A 26,824-nucleotide genomic window follows, 5' to 3' on the forward strand; every position below is an offset into this window, starting at 1 on the left:
GTTTTAAAGAAAAACTTTCTCTTTTCTCAAGACATATTTTCCCAAAGTAAGAATAAAAGGTAACATGGACCTTGTAGCTCACAAAAAAGAGTTCTCTAGGACACCTTTAATAATTAGCTGACAGCCAGCCAGGAGAGTTACAGCAGCACCGTCCCACTTTCTGTCCAAGGTTATGTGCTGTGGGATGTTCTGTACGGCAAATGTGTTGCTGATTAGTCAATAAATAAAACACTGATTGGTCATTGGCTAGGCAGGAAGTGCAGGCGGGACAAGGAGGAGAATAAAGCTGGGAAGTGGAAGGCTGAGTCAGAGAGACACTGCCAGCCGCCATGATGACAAACAGCATGAGAAGATGCCGGTAAGCCACGAGCCACATGGCAAGGTATAGATTTATAGAAATAGATTAATTTAAGCTGTAAGAACAGTTAGCAAGAAGCCTGCCATGGCCATACAGTTTGTAACCAATATAAGTCTCTGTGTTTACTTGGTCGGGTTTGAGCGGCTGTGGGACTGGCAGGTGAGAGAGATTTGCCCTGACTGTGGGCCAGGCAGGAAAATTCAAGCAACAGTTATGCTTTTTAGAATTAAATTCAACATGTCCCAGAGAGAGATTTAGAAAGTCCAAGAAATGCAAGTACATGTGAGGAAGTTCTAAAAGCTGTCACAGCAAAAAATGGACACAAATCTCATTGAAATATATTGGGTTATAACTAAGAGAACCACATAATAAAACTTTCAAACAGTCTGGCAGTGGTGGCACATACCTTTAATCCAGGCACTCAAGAGGTGGAGGCAGGTGGATCTCTGTGAGTTTGAAGCCAGTCTGGTCTATAGAATGAGTTCTAGGACAGCCAGGGCTACATATAGAAACTCTGTCTTCAAAAAAAAAAAAATACTGACACACACACACATAAAAAACCCAACCCCCCAAAAAAAACATTTAAAACAATGTTTTAGTTAGAAGTCTTTGATGCAATTTTTTTTGTGTATTTTCTGGAAAAATATCATCTGTCATTAGCAATATCCAATTTCTTTCATAAACCCCTGTAATAAATACTTGGAAAGAACTTCAGACTTCACTGCTCTTCATTTGTTATATCCCATATACTAATGTCTGTGAATTTATTTATATATGAACAATCATTACCTCCATTCCATTTTTGGAATCATGATACATAATTTTAACTATACCATTTCAAAAAATTATAATTGATGTAGAAAGAGTGAAGATAATAAATCCTAATAGAAATGTTAAATGAGATTTAACTCAGCTACTAAGGATAATCAATACTGCTTCTAAAATGGTATCACATTGACATAGAAATAGTGTAATCTCAATTTCTGAGGTTATATTAGTAGAAGTAGTTTAAGCAAAAGTTCAGTGTTTGCAAAAAAGGGAATGGCTAATCAATGCTAATTACTATTTTTATTTTATTTGTGGCAAATAAATAATCCTCCTTTATTATCCTCTAGAAAATTAACATTAATAATTAGCAAAGCTATTGTTAAAATGTTGAAAGAATGCACCTTATTTTACTACTTCTCTGCTGTAGGATGGTCTGTATGTCAAATGTGTTGCTGATTGGTCAATAAATAAATCACTGATTGGCCAGTGGCCAGGCAGGAAGTATAGGCGGGACGAACAGAGAGGAGAATTGTGAGAACAGGAAGCTAGGTGGGGGAGACACTGCCAGCCGCCATCATGACAAGCCGCATGGGAAGATCCCGGTAAGCCACGAGCCATGTGGCAAGGTATAGATTAATAGAAATGGATTAATTTAAGATATAAGAACAGTTAGCAAGAAGCCTGCCACGGCCATACAGTTTGTAACTAATATAAGTCTCTGTGTTTACTTGATCCGGTCTGAGTGGCTGTGGGACTGGCGGGTGAGAGAGATTTGCCCTGACCGTGGGCCAGGCAGGAAAACTCTAGCTACACTTCTCTTCAAAGATTATTTTTATTTTATGTGTATAAGTGTATTGCCTGCATGTATGTACGTCAGATACCCATGGAAATGAGAAGAGGGCATCAGATCCCCTGGAACTGTGGGTGCTGGGAACTGAACCCACATTCTCTGCAAAAGCAACAAGTGCTCTTAACCACTGAACTACCTTTCCAGCCCCTAAACACCTCTTTAGTAATGTGTTAATCTAACAATAATACCCAAAAAACTTACCTAAATACAAACTGTTCTTATGTTTACCACAGTGATGGTTAATCATGATTGTCACCTTGATTAGGTTGAGAAATGCTGGGAAAACTAGTAAAGCGCACTGTGTGGGTCTGCAAGGGCATTTTCTGGGACGATTGTCATATCGGACAACAACTGCAGGAAGCCTAGCCTTGAGTGCAGGCAGGCAGTGACATCCAATAGGGGACAGGGTGGAAGAGAAGCAGAAGGAAGAGGTGGCCACCAGCTCAGGCTTGCTCTGGGGTCTCTGTGCTTCTTAACCATGAGGTAAGCACTTATGCTTTGCTGTGCACACCACCACACCCATTCCCTATGATGTTCTGCTTTATCACAGGCCTACAGCAGGAAATCACCCCACCATGGCCCAAAACTTCCAAACCAATAGTCAAAATAAAGCTTTCTCCCTTTTAACTTGTTTATGCTGTTCGTTCGTTCGTTTGTTTGTTTAGTGTGTGTAGGTCAGAATACAAATTGCAGGAGTTAATTCTTTCCTTCTGCTATGTGTGGTGATATTTTATTTGTGCTCTAATAAATAAAGCTTACTTGGAGATCAAAGGAAAAAGCCAGCCACTATATTAAACATAGAAGTAAGGCAGTGGTAGCACATGCCCTTAATCCTAGCAACCAGGAGGCAGAGATTCATCTGGATTTCTGTGAGTTCAAGACCACACTGGGAACAGAGCCAGGCATGGTGGTACATGCCTTTATTCCCAGCACTAGTTAACCAAGAGGTCTGGAGGTCTGGACAGATAGACAGGAAGTGATGTAGCTGGGCAGAGAGAGGAAATGAGATGGCAAGGCACAGAAAGGATACAGATGTGAGTATGCATGAAGTAGCTCTTTCTTTGGCTGAGGATTTCCTAGCGGTAAGAACGTGGCTGGCTTCTTTCTGCTTCTCTGATCTCTCAGTTTTCACCCCAATATCTGGCCCCAGGTTTTTTATTAATAGGACCATTTAGCAATTTGTCTTGGAGATCAAATGTAGGTCATCAGATTCAGCAGCAAGCACCTTGACCTCTTAGCTGTCCCACTTGTCCTCGGTCAAGTATTTTGCCACACTGATAAAAAATGCACCACAGCAGTATCTATTACATGTGCACTACTTGTTTCTACCTAAAACAAGTGTCTTACTGCTGTGACAAGACGCCATTACTAAGGCAACTTATAAAAGAAGGCATTTAGTTTGAGGCTCGTGGTTCCAGAGGATTTGAGTCAATGATCATCATGTTGGGGAGTGTGGCAGCAGGCAAGCAAGCATAGTGCTGGAGCAGTGGCTGAGACCTCACATCTGATCCACAAGCATGAGGCAGAAAGAGAGACAGTCGGAGGGTAGGGGTAGAAGGAGAGAGTGAGAGGGTGGGAAGGAAGGAGTGGGGAGAGAGAGAGAGAGAGAGAGAGAGAGAGAGAGAGAGAGAGAGAGAGAAAGACAGAGAGAGACAGAGACAGAGACAGAGACAGAGACAGAGACACAGAGAGAATGCTAATTGGAATGGCATGGACTCTTGAAACCTCAAAGCCCACCTCCAATGACACACCTCCTCCAACAAGACCACACCTCTCAATCCTTCTCAAACAGTTCTACCAACAGGGAATCAAAGATTCAAATACATAAGCCTATGGGGGCTATTCTCATTCAAACCACCACAGAAGGTAAGAATTATAGAATACAGCAAACAAAATGAATCCTAAGAAGACTGCCTTATGCTGCTGGGTTTATCACTGAGAGTTGACAATCAGTAAATATCTACTCAGTGAATTGATGGATCAATAGTCACAACAGAAGTAATTTAGCTTATATCACTAAAATGCAAATGTTTTTGTGTGGGGACACAAAGGTGTTTGTGTCCACAGGTCACTAGGAAAACCAGGAATATTAAACACACAGGGGCCTCTCCTCAATGGAGGAGATAAAATACCTATTTTTCTGCCCAGAGAGCTGGGAGTGGATGTGGTTAATGACATTTTTGCTGTCTGAGGCAGCAGACCTCATCCACTTTTTGCTATAGAGGTAGACTTCATTCAAATCCTCCAGAATGTCTATTACAGACTGTCCCTTTTTAGACCTTTATTATTAGCTACAAAGCCTACCCTCATGGTCACATATACTTTGTAAAGGAGTGTCTAATTAGTCACACCTTAAGTTTTATTGTGCATCTGGAATTGGAATGATTGTTTCCTGGAAACCTGGAATGGGACTTTTTGCTACTTGGAACTTTTCCCCAAATTGTACTGTGTTTTAAATATGCTGATAATGAACAGCCTGGAATTAACTCCTTGAAGTCTGATTCAGGTTGACGAAATCAATCTGAACTGAATTTTCATTCTCATCTCTTCGAAGGTTCATTTCCTGCCTGAACCCCTGCAGGGTTCCCATCATTTTTGCACACACATTGTGTGTATTTGTGTGTGTGTGTCTTTGTGTGTGTGTGTGTGTATTCACACGTGTCTGTAAGTGTGTGTGTGTCCATAGTTCCTGTAAACCACTTCTTTCCTTCTCCCCTCCCCCTTTCTCCTTCATCTCTTGTCCCCTCTCCTCTTTCTTTTTTCCCCTTTGTCCTTTTCTGCCCCCACTTACTCTTGCCCTCTCTCCCCTCTCTCTTCCTTTTCCTTTTTCTCTCTCTTTCCACAACCCTTATGTATCTTCGCAGACACACATCTTATTGCTGATTTTTCTGAAGAGCTATAATACAGACTTCAGTCATTTAGTATCAAGTAACATAGACTTGAGTACATATTATACAAATATTGTTTTATAATGATCTATAAGATCAATGTCTGATTACTGTATTTAATGTATGAGTCCCCCATAATACAGAAAGATCTTGAACTTACTTCTGTTAGTTGGGAGTAGGCATCCATTAATAAAATGGTCACTAATTTCTCCTAAAACCAGAGACATTAAGGGAACAGTGGCTCCATTTACTATGGATGCTAGTATTCCCAGGGTCATGAGGGCAATGTCCAGATTGTCAGCAAAGCGGAACTGAGAAAACAAAGCATGGAAATGTTGCTGTTGTAAAACTCAAGCAAAACTGCCAACCTGTAGCTCTTTCCACAAAGCAAATGTTATCTAATGAACTGATTATGAGATTAAATCAATCATAAAACCATGGGTATGCCTTTATCTATACAGTAAAAAGGAAACAAACAAGCACCCAGTCTTAGCTCTTAAAGATTCACAGCAAGGTTTAAGGAAGGGCTGAAAAACAAATCAGCCCAAACAACACAAACTATATGAAAACATACGTCAGATCCCATGTAGGCATGATTCTGAAGCTTCTATTTGGAATGAATTAATATAAAATTAATATAAAGGGCTTGATGAAAAGACAATCAACAAATTTTCATTCATCAACATTGTTGCATTGCCGTCACTAACTGTAAACATCCTGCTGGTAAAAATGTGATGAATTATATTTTTGATATTTTTAAAGTTCCTTACATTAAATTTGCCCCCAAACAATGCCTCTCTTGTAAACAAGGGACAATAATGATTTACAGGGATGTTTGTAGTAAGACAGAGACCTGAAAGGCAAACATTGAATGCTCTATCTTGTAACAAGTCCCCACAATACCAATCTAAAACCAAACCACTTATGCCCAGAGAGGAGCATTTGAATGTAAAGTATGCTGAACTGCATTAGATTTGAATAGCACTAGGCAGGATCAGTACAGGTTGTGTGTATGCAAACTATTTTTTGTTCACTCATTGCAATAGCTCAGCAGTAATTATGAAGTAACTGCCATAGCATTTTTTTCAGCACTACATATGATAAATAGGTGACTGCTCCCATGTCTTTTACCAGTATAGTGTGCTATTTTATTTTTTAGATTAAAAATTTTGAGAATTTCATATATGGATATTTTTCATTTATGTAACTCTCTCCCCTTTCTCTCCCCTCTCCAAGTTGTCTCATATCACCCCAAGTCCCTCTTGAATTCATACTTTCTTCTATAATTATTATTGTTACACACATACATACACACCCACACATGCATGCTCACATGCATAAACACACCTCCCCATACCCACACCATACACTACTAAATCTATTAATGTTGTCCACATGTGCATGTGTTTGGGGGGGTGTTGTCTTGTTGATAACTTATGCACATTTTGATATTCATAGGTTTTTAACTTTTGAAATAGTCAGAAGTTGTTTCATGTGTGTTTTGCTGTGACAGATAATTTTGGTTGTCAACTTGAAACACCTGGGAAGAGAAAATCTCAACTGAAGAACTGCCTCCAATGGCATGTCCTGCAGGCATGCCTGTGGGGGTATTTGCTTGATTGTTAATTAATGCTGGAGGGTCCAGTCAACTGTGGGTACTACCATCCCTAGGCAGGTGGGCCTGGGTTATTAATAAGTTATATGAACATGAGTCTGAGAATGAACCTCCCTGGTTTCTATTTCAAGCTTTTGCCTTGAGCTCCTGCCCTGGCTTCCCTTGATGATGGACTATACATGTAGATTGAAATAAACTCTTTCCTCTCCAAGTTGTTTTTGGTCATGACATTTATCACATCGACAGAAACCAAGCTATAACAGTGGCTGTTACTGACAACTAAGTGAAGAGATTAGTGTTCAGGGGTAGATCTCTAGGAAGATATGCATGTCAGATTCTATTGCTGTTGAAAGGGAAAAATCAGTAGCCATTTCGAGAGATGCTCCCTCCTCCCTTCCTCCAAAGGTATTTGCTGACCAGCAGTTTTAGAAGTGACCAGAAGTTGAACTTATAAGGCTGGGACAATAAATCTATGTATCCTGGACTTGGCAAAACAAGATATGGGAAGTAATGGGCTCAACTAACCAGAAGTTGAACTCAGAAGGACTGGAACAATAACTCTGAATGTATATATCCTGGGTTCAACAAAAGCAGGACATGGAGTAAAAATTTGTGTCTCTGTAGATACCCTGAATCCTGTTAGCTATCAGTAACCTCATGCTTATGTAGATGTAACCAACTGTCTTATTAAATAAGAAACACAGAACCAATGCAAAGAAGAAAGCCAAGAGATCAGAGCTAAGAGCCTTACCCGCCTGCTGCAGCTAGCCTCTTCAGCCAAGAGACCTCTCCGAAAGAGACCTACTTCCTGTCTGTTTGTCTTTATATAGACTTTCTGTTTTGCCTTCTCATTGGTTGTAAACCCAACCACATGACTGCCTCGTCACTGCCTGTCTGTACAGACCTCCAGGTCTTCTATGGTTGGTATTGAGATTAAAGGCGTGTGTCTCCAATGCTGGCTGTATCCTTGAACACACAGAGATCTACCTAGCTCTGTCTAACAAGTGCTGGGATTAAAGGCGTGCACCACCAACGCCCAGCTTTTGCTATGGCTCTAATAGCTCTGACCCCCAGGCAACTTTATTTATTAACATACAATTAAAATCACATTTCAGTACAAATAAAATATCACCATATGCCTATAGTTCAGCCAATAACTTCAAAGAACTCTCTCAACCCTAGCCCCCTCATCCAATCCCAAGCTGCATGTAAACCTTTCCTATATAAACCCCTTAAAGTGAGTGCTTGGCCGTCCTCCTCTACCCACTGTGTCGGAAGTTGGACATGAGGACCAAGCCCCAGCCTTGCTTGTTTTGTTATTAAAAAACCTTTGTGTGCTTGCATTGGATATTGGCTCTGTGGTGGTCTTGCTTGGGGGTCTTGTGACCTGGGCACAACACTGTGAAGAAACATGATGACCATGGCAACTCTTATAAAGGAAGACATTTAATGGGGATTGGCTTAACATTTCAGAGGTTTAGTTCATTATCATCATGGCAGGAAGCATGGGTGGTATACAGGCAGACATGGTGCTGGAGAAGGAGCTGAGAGTTCAACATATTGATCCACAAGCAGCAGGAGACTGTCACACTGGTTGTGGCTTGAGCATATATGAGACCTCAAAGCCCACATCCAAAGTGACACACTTCCTCTAACAAGGCCACACCTACTCTAACAAGGCCTCACCTCCTAATGGGCCAAGCATTCAAACACGAGTCTGTGGGGGCCATACCTATTCAAACTACCACTACAGTGTTCTTTGAACATAACTCCAAATATATAAAAGCTCTTTGTACCAGCTTTGCTTTTGCACATCCTATAACTCAAGTATGTGGAATTTAGCAATAGGATTTTAGTATCAAGTTCTGGAGGGAAACCGAGAGCAATGCCAATGTCCTGTAATGCTTGGGGGAGGTTTATGGGACTCCAATGACCAATAATATGAAAAGAGGCACCAAATTCCAGGCACTGGGCTTTTTATTTGATAGCCTATGCCACCCTGGGGAGGCATTGTCCCCATATTGTAGGGTAACTCAATTTAAACTCTTTTTTTTAATAAACACACATTATATATACACACACATATGTATACACACATTATACACACACACACACACACATATATGTACAAACACACACACACACAAGCTTCTACAATAGTTAAGTTTCCATATGGTGTTTTCAAAAGCCTTTAGTGTTACGTTATCCCTTCTCAATATTTTCTCTTCTACCCTGCCCTCTCATCCACCTACCCCACTTAATGCTTTTTGCTCTATTGAAAGCTTCATCATGTCTGACTAGCTTTCAGAGTGCTAGAAGGTGTAATTCCAGCTACTGGGGGGGGGGGAAAGTAATCCACAGTCTCACCCAACTGTAAATGTTGTGAGCTTCAATAACAACTGGCTTGGCAAGATACGTCTTACGGTGCATTAATGGCACAAACATGGACATAACCAGCCACTTTCTGATTGGATTTAAGGCCTGCTCTACAAGATGTAACTCATGCCTAATATTGTCAACTGGGCAAAATCCAATGGCTTGGTAGGTTGCAGACTCTAGGGCAGAACCTAATAGTGTAATTCTGATAAATGGATATGGCCCCCAAGTTCTATATTTATTCCCATAGATTAGTGCATTTCTCAACTCTCATCAGAGAAACTTCTTTTTAAAGTAGATGGTAATTAATATAGTAACCCACCACTGGCCAATATGATGAGAATAAGAGACTGAGGAATGCTTAGCTCCAAGTAGGACACCTATATTACACTTCCTCCTTCCAAGGCTCGGGATTATTGTGGAAGAGGAAGTAGAAACATTCTAAAAGGATATAGTATTAAACATCCAGAGGACAGTATTTTACAGACATGACAAGGCTAAGGCACCATGAACTCACAGAGTTTGGGACAGCGTGCACAAAAACCTGCACAGGTTCAGACCAGACACCATCCCAGCATGGACTCAGGAGAGGTCCATGAAGTGCCACCCCTAACAGGAGCTATTGTTAATTGATGGCTTCTGGGAATGGGAGGGTTAGTTTTCTTCAGGGATGATGCCCCTAAGCAGTTATCCATACTCCAATAGATAGCCTTACATCCACATGCATACTTAGAGCACCAAGTGGACTCAGTGGATTGTTATAAAAGGGCACATGAGGGTGGAAAGGAACAGTGGTGGGATGGGATATGGGAAAAATGGGAAAGGGAATTGGGGCCTGATTTAATAAAAATTCATTGTATGCATATATGATATTGTCAAAGAATAAAAAAATGTAAAAAGAGGCTATTTGAAAAAAGGATTTGTATACTAGCAATATATATTAATGCATGTATATCGGAACTTTTCCCAATGTAAACATAGCAAATGTCATCATGCATAACTGCCCATGTTGTTGAGCAATCTCTGGTAGCATTCTGCCCAGAACTTTATGCTGCTAGAAAGCTGTGCAGATACTGCATGTTTTTCTTATTTCTTACGGTGGAGCTTTGAGATGATTTTTTTTTTTTTGTCAGTTTGGATGATCATTGTGGTGGTTTGAGTAAGAATGACCCCCATAGACTCATATATTTGAATGCTTAGTCACCAGGGAGTGGATCTGTTTGAAAGGGTTAGAAGGATTAGAGGCCTTGTTGGAGGAAGTGTGTCACTAGGGGTGGACTTTAAGGTTTCAAAAGCCCACACCAGGCCCCGTGTCTCTTCTCTCTGCCTGTGGATCAGGATGTAGCTCTCGAATACCCCTCCAACACCATTCCTGCCTGCTGCCATGCTCCCTGCTGCCATGTTCCCTGCCATGAAGATAGTGAACTAACCCTCTGAAACTGTGAGCAAGCCCACAGTTAAATGCTTTCTTTTATAAGAGTTGCCTTGGTCATGGTGTCTCTTCACAGCATAGAACACTGACTGTGAGTCACTATAATGAATCCCTTTCTATTTCCCCATTTTTTTTCCACACAGAGGCTGTAAATTACCAAATGTAAGCATCCTATGTGCTATTGTCAATTCCTACAATTTCTTTCTTTCTTTTTTTTTGTTTTTTTGAGACAGGGTTTCTCTGTGTAGCTTTGGAGCCTGTCCTGGAACTCGCTCTATAGATCTCAAACTCACAGAGATCCGCCTGCCTCTGCCTCCTGGAGTGCTGTGATTAAAGGTGTGCACAACCACTGCCTGGCTAATTCCCACAATTTCTTTCTTTTTTGTTTTTGTTTTTGTTTTTCGAGACAGGGTTTCTCTGTGTAGCTTTGCGCCTTTACTGGAACTCACTTGGTAGTCCAGGCTGGCCTCGAACTCACAGAGATCTGCCTGGCTCTGCCTCCCGAGTGCTGGGATTAAAGGCGTGCGCCACCACTGCCCGGCTAATTCCCACAATTTCTAACACACACACTTGCGTCCTGGTTTTGCTTACTATCTCAATAGGTCCAACAGCTCGATTTCCTGCTTTCGGCAGTTGTTCTTGCGGAGGTCTAAAAAATAAATATGAGATGGAGAAAGTATAGTATGAACATAATTTGTAAAATTCTTCAATTAACATTTTGCCGAAGTGCAAAATATACCTTTGGCAGCAAATTTATGCATATTGTTAAATTTCAAAAGCGGATTTAATGACAGGGAGTGCAATTTTTTTAAAGAAAAGTCACTGGATATGGGCAGTGGTTCTCTGTATAGAAACGAATACATCTGGAGTGAAAATGTTTAAATTGTGTTAAAATATACACAGCGTATGCCATCATTGTAACCATTTTAAGTGACAATGGGGCACTGAACGCACCCTTCACACCATCCACCGAACTCCAGTATTCTGCAATACTGATTCCTCGTGCCTCTTGAACACCTTCCTTGTTCTATTCCCTCAGCCACCATTCTGCTTCTTGTCTCTACGAACCTGACAACCCTAAATGTCTTATCCAAGTGAACCCATACAATGCTTCCCCTTTTGTGATTGGCATAAAGTCTCCAAGGCTCATTTTGGAATTACTTACTAGCCGGATAGCTTTGAGTTTCCTCCGTGTTGCAGCCTATCAGAATTCCCCGTCCCCCATTTTAAGGCAGATTGCTATTCTCTCTGTCCCTGTCCCGTTACCTTTTCGAATCAGTCAGCACACACTAGGATTTCTTCCATGCTTTGGCCTTTGCTAACAATGCTTCCATGACTATGAGCATACGCCCTGCTTTCAAACCTTTGGGTGTGTGCCCAGAAACAGAGTTGCTAAATCATACACCAATCATGCTTTTAATTAAAAGATTTCCATTTATTTATTTATTTATTTAGTGTGTGTGTGTGTGTGTGTGTGTGCGCGCGCGCGCGCGCGCGCGCGCGCGCGCGTGCCACAGCACCAGTTTTGCCCAGCACGCAGTTTTACCCACTGAGCCACTGCTCTAGCCCTGTTTTTAAATTTTTGAAGAAGGCTGTGTAGTTTCCAGAATGTTCCTAAAAACAGCACACGAGGAGGCTGCTGCTTCACACTACTTGTCCTTGTTTCCTTTAAGACAGTAGCATCCTAAGCGTAAAGTGGCGAATCAGAAAAAAAAAAAAAAAATTGAGCCTTCTCTAATACAATGTCGCAGAGTCGTTAGGATCTTCATAAGAACTGAATTGTGTTGGGTGCATTGCGTGGGATACTCTGAATTTCGTCCTCCCTTTGAAAGTATCTTAGCTCACATTTGGAGGGCACCCGACTGCAACACGTGACTTTTGGACATTGACTTCCTATCAAACACGCACAATTCTGAAACACGTAACACATTTAAAGAAGGGAACATGGTAAGTGGTCGCAAAGGTGCCCTTCCACGTCTCCTCTCCAGCTTTGAAACGTACTGTTCTGTCAGCCTTCATGGATGACAAGCAGTGCAATTTTTTGTCACTGTGATGAATTTCTGTGCCCCTTCTCCTGCCGCAGGTTAATGGTTAATTTGTGTACAGGCCAGTGTCCGGGAGGAGGCATAGACGAAAGAAACAAATAAACAAAACCCCAGTGCTTTGAAACGGTGAAGCCCTTTCCTCACGGCTGACTTCAGCTTCTGTCACTTGATGAAATTTCATTTGAGGAAGACCATTTCCTTCCCCCTGACCTTCGCAGGGTTTACGTCAGTTTACGACAGTTTCCTCTGCACCAGACGTGATAGGAGCCCCAGGCTGGCTCCCGCTCAGCGGCTGCCGATGTGCAGGTGCCGAGGTTGGGCACCTTCGGGGTCGCCTCTCACAGGCCCCGTGTGCTCTCTGCTTGGCTGCAAGCCGAGGTAAGTCAGTGATTCAGTAATTAATTTTGTTTGGCCCAAAGCACCCACATTTCTGTTCCTATGTCAACTGAGCCATGCCTACCTCGTCAGAATCTTGCCCAGATTTTGAGGCCAGAGCCAACCCCCTTATTCCAGGAATCCCGCTTTTCAAAATCACCCAACCTGACCTTTAATCCTTGCCACGGGCTGTTTTCTTGGATCCTCTTCAGTGTTGTCTCCTCTAAGTGAAGTCAGCTGTGAAGTTGCAGTTACGCCTGGTAACCAGCAAAATTGCCACCTCTCTAGTTTTTCCGAGGGTGTTCCCACTGGCCTACTCGCTTCTGTGGTCTACGGCTGTGTATGGAGAATCCCACAAGGTCAGTGGTGCTGTGACCATTTTAAAGATGAGTGAATTGAACAACAAAATAAACAATCCTAGTTTACATAGCTAGGGATTGACCTTGGCTGTGAATCCAAAGCTTGAATTTTCATCTACAGAGTCATGATGCTGATGAAATGTGAGCAGAAGGTAAGATTTATTTGGTCCACAGGTGATGCTGAAGTGCTCAAATGAAATCTAAAACAAATTTGTCTCCTCATCACCCCCTCTTGTCATCATCTATGTTGTAGAAATTAAGGAACATTCAGTTTACAAGAAAGCAGCTCAGCAAGATGGGAAAATAACACAGAACAAAAGATTAAAGGCATATGTGTGTGGGATGCAACTCCTTTGGCTTTCAAAGTGCTCCCAATACTTATTTTTTATGTTTTAAATAATAGCCATTAATTCAGCCATTGTGAAAAATAGTATGGGGATGTCTTTAAAAAACTGCAAGTAAGGCCAGGCATGGTGGCTTATGTCTTTAATGCCAGCATTCGGGAGGCAGAAGCAGACAGATCTCTCTGAATTCCAGGTCAACCTGTCTACATAGTGAGTTTCAGGACAGCCCACGACTACATAGAGAGACCCTGTCTCAAAAATCAAAACAAAACAATAACAAAACTACAAATAATAGCTGGGCTGAAGGGATTGATCGGTGGTTGGAAGCATGAACCATTCTTCCAGAGGATCAGAGTCCTGTTTCCAGCACCCACATTGGGTGGCTTACAGCCACGTGTGACTCCAGCTACAAGGGATCTGACCTCTGTCACCTCCACAGGACACCTGCACACATGCAGACATACACTCATACACATAATTGAATTGAAAATAATAAATATAAAACACCCCATTAAAAATAGAATAACCAAGTGATCCCACTACAAGTATGTCTTGAAAGGAATTATAATCAATATGTCAAAGAGTTGTCTGCACATCCATGTTTAGTGCATGAGTATTGATACTAGTAAAAACCAAAATGCCACCAGTGGATAGATAACAAATATGTGGCATAGATACACAGTACAATAATAGCTAGCCTTCTTATTTTATGTTTATTTATTTATATTTTAAAGATTCATTTAATGTGTATGCATGTCTTGCCTGTATGTGTATCATGTGTGGTGCATGGGTCCATAGAGGTCAGAAAAAAAATAAGATTCCCTGGTACTGGAGTTATGAGTGGTTATAAATCATCAGGTGCATACTGGAAACCAAACCTGGGTTCTTCGCAAGAGTAGTAAGTGCTCTTAACTGCTAAACCATCATTCCTTATTCTTTATTTTTTTTAAAGTTAAACTTTTAGTTTTTAAGTGTGTGTGTTTGAATGTACATGTGTGTCCAGTTTCTCATGGAGGTGTGAAGTGGGTGTTGGATCCCCTGGAACTGGGGTTACAGGCAGTTGTGAACTACGCTGTGTAGATGTTGGAAATCCAACTTGGGTCCTCTGAAAGAGCAGTACACACTAAGTCATCTCTGTCTCTGTCTCTCCCTCTGTCTTTCTGTCTCTCTCTTTTGAGATAGAGGTTTACTCTGTAGCCCAGGTTGGCCTTCAGACCCTCCTACCTCAGCCTTCCTAGTATTAGGAGTACAGACATGTCCCATCCCTCTCAGTATTTAAAGGGTTTATATCACATATGAAAACATGTATGAATCTAGAGGGTACTATACCAAGTAAAAAAGCACAGAAGACAAATATTGCCTGGTCTCATTTTTATGTGAAATGAAAGTTACACTCATTGTGATAGAGTAGGCTGAGTAGGGTAGGTGGTGACTGAGTGCTGAAATTGCTAAAATGGTGGGAGATTCTTTTCTGGGTATTTTGTGTTAACAAACCACATGAGCTAGGGAATTGCTCTCCAGTTATATAGAACATGTATCCAAATATAACCTGTAGTTATGGTGAAAGTGAAAATAGGACTTAAAATTCTTTCTATTTTGTATTTCTACAGAAATGCATTCTGGGTATAGAAAACAGTATACTGTACATAGGCACAAAAACATCTATTTAGTGAAAATGAATGTACCACATGGAATCAAGGGTCCATCATTGCTGAAAGGAAATTATGCAGCCATCTTTACTGTATCTTCTGCCACAAGGAATTCAAAAGAGGTGCTTGCTATCTGAAGTCCTAACCTAACAATTCCTGTCATAATTCCCTATCCTGAAACCAGTGTGGAAGCAGTTGTAATATATTAGTGGTGATAACACTTGTATTAAAGTACAGCAAAATGCAAACAGTGTGAATTTTGAAAAAGAATAGTTTTTTTTGTGACAGTTGTGAAAGGAATAATGTATGTTTGAAATTTCAGAAAAAAATGTAGACTTTAATGGAAGCTTACCCATATCTCTGATTACTTTCTTGCATCCCTTCAGCTCTTTCAGAATGTGCCATATTATTTATAATTTGATTCTTCTGAAATAAAATAATAATAATTTTATTAATAGTATGAGTAGATGAAAAATTTCACTTGATTGGCATACAATGGCATTCTGCATCTTTAACAGTCTGCCCAAGCAAGCTGCCAAAATTCACACTGCCTGGCCTTCCCTTCTGTATGAAGCTTCTGCTTAGGCCGTTGATCTTGTTTATATTTTGTCACTGAATTTGTGAATCCTTCACCTCATTCTTAGCTGAGAGTTGGAGTTAATGAAAAATTTAGAATTGGAATAAAACAAGGAAAGTAAAAATGGAAAATGTACTGTTGTGCAAATATTGGATTTCATTTCTATTCTGCCACTGATTTGATTTTAGGTGGGGAATCCTTGAAGCTACCTGATGTTTAGGTTCTCTATAAAATGTGGATTTTTTTGATATCCAGCAGTCTAAGAAAGTAGTTTTCTGTTTCACCAACTACCAAGTTAGATATTCCACCATAGGTAGATTTATAGTAATAAAAATTAGAGTATTTTGAAAACCTATTCATCATTAGACCTGCGTTAAGCACAACATATTCTTCCACTGGGTGATACTTTGTCCTAAGGTCACCACTGTGTCCATAAATTATTATTTCACTACTGATGAAATATGCTCATGATCAATCTCATTTGTTAGGGCATATAGCATGTCATCCTGTACTGAGATGATACTAAAGATATGGGTGTAACCTGTAGAGTGGAATTACTAATTAATTAAATGGTACTAAAGCATATGGCACTGCTAATATGCTTTCAGATAGTGGGAATCTTAATGAATTATTGTGTCCTAATGAGTTAGAAAGGGATGCAGCACCAAGAAAGAGGTGTGAGACAAATGCAGTCATTCACAATAGTGAGTAAAATAGATACTGACACTTGCCATCGGGACTTTATAGTATCTCTAATTTAATATATACATAAGAAAAGTGATGAAACAAAAATCATAAAATAGTTGGTAAATATCATTTACGTGTTATAAAAGTAATTATTATTATAATAAAACCCACACATTCATAACAAGAAGTCATATTAAATCTCACCTTGGTAAGAGCATGATCCGTTGTCCATTTACACAAAACTCATGTGTGGCTTTCTCTTCAACAAATAACTTCTCTTTAGTGATTGTGCTTAGCCAACCTTGTATTCTGGTCAGACAGCTGTAATGTCTGATATAATCAGTGATGAATTTCCATGCAAAGCACATGGTGTTCTTCACATGATATTGCTCTTGGAAACAACATGAGCAAAGAGAATCCCCTGAGTGAAATGAGTACTCTTTGGAAACAATCTTCGATGACTGCACACCTAGTTTCTGTTGTTTAGTTTCAGAATACTTTTTAAAATAGCTGAATAAATAAATTTCTCTAGTACATTAGCAGCACATCAACAGAATAGGTATTAGTAACAGTCCATGTGAGGCACTGATTATACTGCTTCATTACTGCTCCCTAGGATGTCCTTCTGTGTTTGCTGTTGGTTCATATTTGTATTATGGTGAACAACATTTGACCTACCTTACAAATCTATTACCTTGCTATAGTGTATGTCTTACTTATTCCTTTATAAATTACTTGCAAAATATGAGTTTCTATGATGAACCAGTTATTAGTTACAAGTATCCAAAAGATGTTTCTTTTTCAGAGGAGCTTACAATATCATCTTCCCCAACCGTACAATAGTCTTATAACTTAGTGTGTCCCTGAATCAGCTGCTAGGTGTTATGGGAGACATTAATGGAAATGCAGAAATTTAAATCTTTTGGTTGTGTCAAAATATACATAATATAAACTTCACATTTTAAGCATTTTAAGTGCAGAGTTCAAGGTCAGTGACATCAGGTTCCTATGGGATGTTGTATAACCAGCATAACTAGCCATCTGCAAATGAGGCTTATCCTCCCCAAATGAATTGTGTATCCACTAAGTAATAACTCTTCCGCTGTCCAGTTTTTGATAAGCTCTACTACACCTTCTGCTTCCATGACTTTCCCTCTTTAAGTCATCTCAAAGAAGGGGATCTGACAACATCTGATTCTTTTTATGTTTGGCTTTTTTCACTTAGCGTGTTTCATGGTTCAGCTCTTTATCAGAATTGAATTCCCTTTGTGACTGAATTATTACTCTGTGTGCATATTCCACCTCTGGGCTCTTATGAATAATACTGCTGTGGACATTTTCATTTAAGTTTCTATTTGAATGATCTTTCGCTTTGCTTCATGAATTTGGAAGCAGAATAGTTGGAACATATTCTGTGTTTATGTTTTTGAAGACTTGCCATTCTTATTCTCGTGGAGATAGTGCCACTTTACATATGCAGAAGCAACACACAGATGTTCCCATTTCTTTATATCCTCATTGACATCTGTCATGCTTTGGTACTGGTAAATGTATTCCTAACAGGTGTGAAGTGTGGTCTCATTGTGTTTTTTATTTCCCTTCTAAATAGTGATTCTGAGGGACTGTCAGACACTTACTGGCCATTGCACATTTTTTTTTTGAGAAATGCTTTTACTCCGACTTGGTTGACTGTTTTTAAAATTACAAAATGGTACTGAACTTTATTAAGTACTATTTCTGTATCAATTGATATAATTGTGTTTCTTGATCATTATTGCTGTTTATCACATTTTTTGGTTTCTATGTTGAAGTATGCTTATAACCTAGGCATTAAATTTCACTCATGGAATTTAACCATTTTCATATGTTGATTACATTTTGCTACTATTTTGGAGATTTTTTTGCATAAGTACTGCATTAGCTTCTGATAGATGTGGCATAAATAATTTATAAGAACAAAAGATATATACTTTCTTAAAATTTCAGAAGCTTCAGTCCATGATCAGTTGGCTCTGTTGATTTCAGTCCTGTAGAAAGGCAGAATGTTGGGGATGTATGATATAGCAAAGTTACTTCTCATGGTTTTGAGGAAGGAGAGAGAGAGAAGAGGAGGCAACAAAGGGGTTGAGAGAAGGAAAAGGGAAAGGGGAGGGAGGATGAAGGAGGAGGAGCAGAAAAGGTGAAGGATGAAGAGGTTGGAGTCCCAGTGACCCCTTCAAGGTTATAAACTATTTGACCTTATTTACTTCCAATAATATTCAAGATGGTTCTTTACCCCCATCTTGGTGGTCACCAGGTCTTTGACACATGGCCTCTGGGGGAACTTCAGATCCAAGCTGTAGGAATTATTCATAAGGAACATTGACCCATTTTGTTTTCTTGTGGTATCGCTGGTTTTGCTGTTAAAGGACAAATTGGGAAGTGTAACAGTTTCAATTTTTAGGAAGAGTTCAAGCCTAGCCTGATCTACAGAGTTCTAGGCAAGCTTGGACTGCAGAGTGTGACCCTGTTTCAACTCCTGCCCAAGACAACTAACTACCTGACTTCCTTCTACACACACACACACACACACACACACACACACACACACACACACACACTTTTTCTCTTTGTATAGAGAATCATGATTAATGGATCTGGTAAGAGAGGAAGTTGTGTGTGAGTAGTATAAAGAATAACTAATCTAGCATCTGAGAACTCTGAGGAAGAACACCATGGCCCCAAATGCTTTCTTTCACTTGCAGATTAGGATGATCTGAGGTAAATTCTGTGAGGATGGCTATGACTGTTGCCAAGAAAAGATGCCCAGAGGAAGAACATCGGCAGTTTCAGGAATGCAAGGTGAACTGTCCCTCAACAGAGAGATGAGTTCAGTCATTAGGTAGATAAGGTTGTTCTAGGCATTGAACCAAATCTTTATGGCAACTATTATAATTTTCTGAGAGCAGGAAGAAACTGGTCTTCTGTATGTCATAGAATTAACCCCATGTTACGGTAGACCAGGACTTGGGCAAGACAGAGCCAGGCAGACTCAGTATGATTGAGTTTGTGGTGGCAAGATAGATATTTTGGAGCAAGACAGATTAAAGGAAGATTGACAGAATATAGAATCATAGTACAAGGAAAGAGTAAAAAATAGGAATTCAATAATTAAACTGTAGGAACTGGCATAAAAGGTGACAATGAGAGTCTGGAGAGAAGGACAGTTTGTGGTCATGGAAGGCGACTTTTAGCTAAACTGTACAAGTTGGCTTAGCATGAGCATCAGTGTGAATCTATTTGGCTTACAAATTGAGATGTGGTAACCAAAAAGTGCCAATCTACAGATATACTCTCAACAATTTTCTGTGTGGAAGGAATAATTGGATTTACTTTTATATTCTGATAAAATCATGAAGAAGAGATATATTATGGCTAAGTGTATCCCTCCTAGAGTCATCTATCTGTGCAATAGGATGTTCTGTAATCATGGAGGCAATTTGTAGACTTTCGGCCAACTTGTGTAGATCTTGTCTGCTGGACCTAGGATCTGAGGATCTCTTTCTGGGGCAGACTGCAGTCTAATACTGTAGACAACCTTACTTTAGTTTTAGTGTACTTTTATACATGAGTAAAAGAGAGCAATGATCTAAGGAAGGTTGTTTGAGTTTAGTAAAAATATGATAAAAAACATGTAAATAAGTGTTAGTAAGCTCATACTAAATGTTAACAGCCTTTTCCCAGAACTTTCTCAGAACACACAGATTTAAACATAATACCTGGCATGTAATTATATCTGGAGAGGCATGAAAGCAAGGCAGAGGCCATACCTAGATTCAGGGTACACTGAAGATTGAGTTATAGAGCTATGTTCTAATATCCAAAAAGAATAAACATGTCTTATAAATTGAATATAAATGTTTGTCACAGGAGGCATGAAATCACATCCAAGAACAATTCAGGGAATAAATGCACCTGAGATAAAAAGGCCCTCTGCTTTTTCCCCTGGAACCTCTTTCACAGTTCCCCAAGGCATTGTTCATCATGGATCATTCATCTGACCGTATTCTGACATCAATTTCTGCCTCCTCCAGTATATAGCCACTGGGTGTGTGTGTGTGCCTATTAACCATGTGAAATGAATGCTGTTCAGGAGCAAGTGCCTAGTTCCTATTTAATCCATTATGCATGTATTTAGAGCAACAATTCTCGATCTGTGGCTTATGACCCTTTTACAGGTGTCTCCTAAGAACATGGGCAAGCACATATTTCCATTGGTCTTAGGAACTGAGACACCGCTCCTCTATCCATCTCTAGGCAGTTCTACCCATATGCAGATATGCTCACATATGAGTACCCCGTGTGATGACATCATTGTGCCGGCCCTATCACATACACCCCAAACAAATACAGGTGTTTGTGACAGAGTTGGCACCATAATGTACTTATGTAGACTAGTCACACATGTGTAGAGAGCAGCTACTGTGTTGAAAGTAGCAATATTGGAAGTAAAAATGACACCTCATGAATTATAATTACTGGGTAAATGTAAAATCATGTACCGTAAAACCATCAACTACTGCAAATGTATATATCTGTACCATGGGAACTTAATCTGGATGCTGATCAACCTTTTTATATTCAGCTGTGGTTGATGTGAATACTGCCCCCCTTGTGATAGTAATAGGTATGTAAAAAACAAAAAACAAAATGACACAGAGATTGGTAAATCATAGAGAACTTTAATGACTGTATTGACTGAACTATGTCATATATCATCTTTTGTATTATAAAAACTGTTGTTATATATTATTTTCATTGCAAAACCATTCAATGACAATGGGTCATATAGAGAAGACTGTTAAAGAAAGTATAGTGAGGATTTTTTTTTTTTTTTTACGGTATGGTTTTACCTCAATAATTATAGCAGGAATTGGGAATTTGTTGTGAAGTTCTATCAGCTGAATCTATGAAGCTGAACAAACTAAAACATCATTTTGATAACAGCACCCAAGCTTTGCTGGCAAAGATACCAGCTATTTTAGAAGCAAAGCTGATGGACTCAAGAAAGCCAGACTTCACACTGGTAGCAAGTACTACAAACAAGACCTAGCATCCATTGAAGCCTCACGTTTGGAGGCACTCAAAATCACCAGGGCTATGAAACCTCACACCATTGCTGAGGATTTGCTGTTGTCAGTGGACAAAGACATTGTTCAAGTTATAATCAGAGACAGGTTTGTCACACACTTGAGTGTAATTTCCTTATCTACTGACACTGTCTGCAGAAGAATATATGACATGACTGCGGATATTCTTGATCCGGGAATCCAGGAAATTGAATCTGCTCTAATCTATATTTAGTATCCATCTTGATGAATCTACAGACATTGTAAACTGTTGACAGTTACTGGTTTATGTGAGGTACATTAATAATGGCAACATAAATGGCAACAACTGTTTTGCAAACTTCTTGAAACAACAACCATTGCATGTGATGTATTTGACACAGTTGGTTAATTTCTAAAGGAGCATAAGATCTCTTGGGAAAAGTTTGTGGTGTTTACACAGATGGTACTCTGGCAATGCTAGGATGTCGATCTGGATTTCAACTTTTGGTACTGAATGAGTCACCAAAAGTCATCTGAACTCACTGTATGATTCATCGGCAAATATTAGCAATGAAGACAATGCCACAAGAGTTACAAGAAGTCATGAAAAGCATGAATTTTGTCATTTTTGTAAAGGCAAACACTTTAAACAGTCACTGTTTTCTCAACTGTGCTACAAGGTGGATACACAAGCAAAGCTCTGCTCTTTCACACTGAAGAGAGATGGTTGTCAAGAGGAGAAGTTTTAAAATGTGTTTTTGAGCTTTGTGATGAACTCAAAACATTTTTTAATCAGAAAGAAAGACCACAGTTCGCAGCACTTTTCAGTGATGAAAGTGAATTTCAGAAAACAGCTCACCTGGTTGATATCTTTGCTATCTTGAATGAGTTAAATTTATCACTGTGAGAACAAAATGCAACAGGCATTTATTTGTCTGAAAGATTCAATCATTCCAAATGAAACTTCAGCTTTGGAAAAAACAAAAACAAATTGGATGGTAATAGAAGTCACATGTTGCCTACCTTATCTGCTTTTTTTGAGGAACATGACATTGAATCTGACAAAAGGATCAGGATGATAGTTTCTGTGGAAGAACACTTGCACATGCTTGCAGATGAAATTTCATTGTATTTTCCAAATCTACCGGACACTCCATTTGCACTTTTCAGAAGCCCATTCACAGTCAAAGTTGAAGATGTTCCTGAGAGGGCACAAGAGTTCACAACTTATTAGCAGCAATGCAGCAAGAACTGATTTCTTTACAATGCCAGTTACAAAATTCTGGATCAAGTGTTTGCAGTCATATCCTGTTCTGTCTGAGACTGTGTTGCGCCTTCTTCCTTTTCCAACAACATATCTTTGTGAAACAGGGTTTTCCAGCTTGCTGGTTATCAAGTCTAAATACAGAAGTAGACTTGTTGTAGAAGAGGATCTTCATTGTACTCTTACAAGACTGTCTCAAGAAGTTCTGATCTGGTGAGAAAGAAGCAATTTCAATCTCCACTGACATTGGCTTTTTACACATACTGTCACAAAATGTAGCAATGTAGTTTACTGTTGTTATAGTATGACTGTTACCATGCTATACCATGCTTCAAGACAAAATTTCATTTATTTGTAATTAGAAATAAATATTTCACTATATATAATTACGTATTGTTTTGTGATTAATCACTGTGCTTAAATTATGTTCAATTTGTAACAATGAAAATACATCCTGCATATCAGATATTTACATTATGATTCATAACAGTATCAAAATTACAGTCATGAAGTACAATGAAAATAATTTTATGGTTGGAGGGTCAACACAGCATGAGGAACTGTATTAAAAGGTCATAGCATTAGGAAGGTTGAGAACCACTGATTTATAGGGTGCAGTGTAATCATTTCACATATGCATATAGCATAGATGTTTTGATATACATGATAAAATTAGGGTAATTAATATTTCTTTGTGTTGGGAACCCTCTGACTTATAGTTGTTTTGAGATACAAAATAAATTGTTATAAGCTAGATCTATCTTTCTTTGAGACTGAACCATTATAACTTAGTCTTTTCTGTATTTGGTATCTTTCACTCAGTCTCTTTCTTCCCTGTTGTTGATTGTTTTCTTACTCTTTGTCTCTTTGGGGCCCGCCACCCAGCTCCCAAATAAATCACACACAGAGGCTTGTTCTTAATTATGAATGCCTGGCCTTAGCTTGGCTTGTTTCTTGTCAGCTTTTCTTAACTTTAAATTAACCCATCTGTCTTTTGCCTATGGGTTTTTACCTTTTTCTGTTTTTGTATATCTTTCTTTTCTTACTCTGTTGCTGGTTGTGTAGCTGAGTGGTTGGTCCCCAATGTCCTCCTCCTCTGGCTCCTAGATCTCTCCTCTCCCAGATTTCTCCTTCTGTTAATTCTCTCTGCCTGCCAGCCCCAACTATTCTTTCTTCTGCCTTGCTATTGGCCATTCAGCTCTTTATTAGACCATCAGGTGTTTTACAGTAACATAGCTTCACAAAGTTAAATGCAACATAAACAAATGTAACATACCTTAAAATAATATTTCCCAATACTTCCCCACCTCAGCTGGGACTCCCTAGCATATAATGACCATTAGTCTACTCTATTTGTGGGGAATCAAATTTTCATATTTCCATCTCAGTCAGAATATTCAGTTTTTGTCTTTGAACTCCTAATTTCAGAAACTTCAATGAATTTATTTACAATTTCTGGGTTTATTGAAGTATAATTGACAAATACAATTATGTGTACTTGACATAATCCATGAACATGAACATATACATTGCAAAGTGACTGCAATCATGTTAGCTAACCCATCTGTCACTTCACAGTTTGTGTTTGTGTGTGTGGTGAGAACAGTGGAGATCTGCTTTATTAACTGCTACATAAGAACTGTAAAGGGCCAACAAGATGGCTCTGCAATAAAAGTGCTTCCACTGAAATCTAACAATGTGAATTTGATCCCCAGATTCCACAGTGGAAGGAAAGAACCAACTTCTGGAAGTCATCCTCTGACTTCCACGCTCCTGCCATGGCATGTGTGTGCCAGCTCGCTCGCTCGCGCTCCTCCCTCCCCCCCCCTCTCGTTTATGGGTACAATGTCTTTTATTGTTGTTTGTGAGACATGTTTTCTTTATGTAGTTCAGTCTGGTTTTGATTTCACAAATCCTCCTGCTTCAGTATGCTAAGTGCTGAGATTGCAGGTGTGTGCCATCATGCCTGGCTCTATGCAGTGTTTTGATACATGTGTTCATTGTGTAACATTCAAACCAGGGTAAACACATTTATCTTCTAAAACATTTCTTTCTGATGAAAACATTCAAATTCCTTTGTTCCATCTTTAACAGATACACAGCAGATTATCATAGTTTCTCACCATGCATTAGTAAACAAAAATTTCTTATTTTTACCTAACTATAACTTTGTGCCCATTGCCCACACTCTTTGTATTTTCTTCTCACTTCCTCAGCCTTGCTAATCACATTACTGCTTTCTGTTTCTGTGAGTTTGGGTTGTTACATTCCATATGTAAAGGGCATTGTTAAGTTTTGTCTTTCTTAATCTTGCTTATTTTATCAGCACAGGGTACTTCAGGTTCAGTCATGTTGCTGAAAATGATAGAGTTCTTCTCTTTTGAAACAATGAGTCATGTATAGATGCACTATGACTTCTGTGCCTCATTTTAATCCATTTATCCATTGATAGACACTTAGGTTGATGATATAGATATTTTTGACACACTCATTTCTAGCCTTTAAGATACATATTTCAAGAAGTGGGATTTTGGATCATATGGAAGTTATTCTTTTAGCATTTTGAAGAATATTCATATTAGTTTCTGTTATTGCCATTCTAATTTATATTCCCATCAGCAGTGCTCAACTGTTCCCTTTCTTCACACTCCTGTTATGAACATCTTATAGTTGATTTTTTTCAATTGGAAGAAACTAATTTTAAATATACATTTACAGGTCATTGATTAATGACAGTGGATAAATCTGAGGGAATTTTTTGTAAAGTGGCTTCATTTGGCACTTTTCAGCCACTAGGGCTCCCTTGTATGGTCAGACCACTAAGGATATGAATCCTGTAGTTCAACAGGCATTTCCATTAGTGCAGTCATTTGAATAACAAACACAGGCTCACACTTTACAGTACCTGTTTACACAATATTAGAGTACACACAATTGTTGGTTCAAATTCTTATTAACTTATGCAAATTCCCTTATGTGGAAGTTAAGTAGTGTCCCTTTCAAGTGAAATTTAAGATTCAAGGATTCAGATAGTCAGTGTCTGTTGTCAGCAGTCAGTGGTGGTCCACCATTGCAAATACTTCTTAGCTTGGGAGGATCTGCATCAACATACCCAGCCTCCTCCCCCTGTTCTTCCCTTGAAAGTTTCTTGAGCCTGGAGGCTGAGTCACCATTCCATGTGATTCCCCACTCCCACTTATTCTCTGAAAAGGAGGAGACTTGAAGGTCCTGATAGAGGTCACTCATGGAGAACTGGGAGTACGGTCGTTCAGATTTCTTTGGAAAGGAAGGACTCCCAGAAAAAGGTGTTTGTTTCTCAGGAAGATGGGTCAGGCAAGTTGGCAGGAACCAGGAGTTTTAGGAGTCATTGTCTAGTCTGGTGAAGACCATTGTGAATGGCTGGCCTGGAATGTGACTGGATAGGTAACACGTGACAAGACTCAGTGAATGGCTAGGCAGAGTTCAGATGCACTATGTTGTATGGTAGCTATTGCTCAATGCTCGGAGCCTGGGCTAGAATTTTCCTGGTTGTTTGGGATGACTGTTTTGGTCAAAGTTTACCGGTACTGCAAGGAGGCTCTACAGTCCAGAGAGCCTTCAAACCATGCCTTCCAGGGTTCTCTTCAGAGATGTGGAATGAGCTCTGTTTCTGTTTCTCTTATACCCACTGGTTAATCTCCTAATATCCCCACTCCTCTGGTCTCTGGTAGCTGCTGTTCTATTTTCAACTTCTATGTGATATTATATCCTACGTATGAATGAGATCATGTAGTGTCTGTCTTTCTGTCTTTGACTTATTTCACATAATGCGTTTTTCAAGTTCACTTAATGTATTTCCATGTAATTGATAATATTTTATTCTTTTTATGGCTGAATAGTATTCTATGGCATATGTATATACATATATACATATATATATATATATTTTCACATCTCTATCTGTCATCTGTCTATCTATTCACATGTTTATCTATTTAGGCACTGAGAAACATTTAGTTGATGTTGACTCCATATCTTAGCTTTTATGAGTGATACTGCAGGGGACATGGAAGTGCAATCTGAGTGTATGTGCTCTTGTTTCTTCCAGATAAATATCTTGAAGGACTACCAACCTGTTTTCTGAGGTAGTATCATTTTAATTTCAGTT

General features: G+C 39.4%; 1 protein-coding gene across 1 annotated transcript in view; it reads right to left on the minus strand.

The window, feature by feature from the left end:
• The window catches only part of Abcb5 (ATP binding cassette subfamily B member 5), a 93,736-nt gene extending 77,114 nt beyond the window's left edge, over nucleotides 1-16,622 (minus strand). Inside the window, exons 1-3 of the mRNA XM_059279801.1 lie at nucleotides 16,528-16,622; nucleotides 10,879-10,936; nucleotides 5,025-5,175 (exon numbers count right to left, since the gene is read on the minus strand). Of these exons, the coding sequence (XP_059135784.1) occupies nucleotides 5,025-5,175; nucleotides 10,879-10,936; nucleotides 16,528-16,541 (223 nt within the window). The 5' untranslated portion in view covers nucleotides 16,542-16,622. The remainder of the gene's footprint in view (nucleotides 1-5,024; nucleotides 5,176-10,878; nucleotides 10,937-16,527) is intronic.
• Between the last annotated feature and the right edge of the window lie 10,202 nt (nucleotides 16,623-26,824).

This window comes from Peromyscus eremicus, chromosome 14 (genome assembly GCF_949786415.1).
Source record: "Peromyscus eremicus chromosome 14, PerEre_H2_v1, whole genome shotgun sequence".
Classification (NCBI taxonomy): Eukaryota; Metazoa; Chordata; class Mammalia; order Rodentia; family Cricetidae; genus Peromyscus; species Peromyscus eremicus.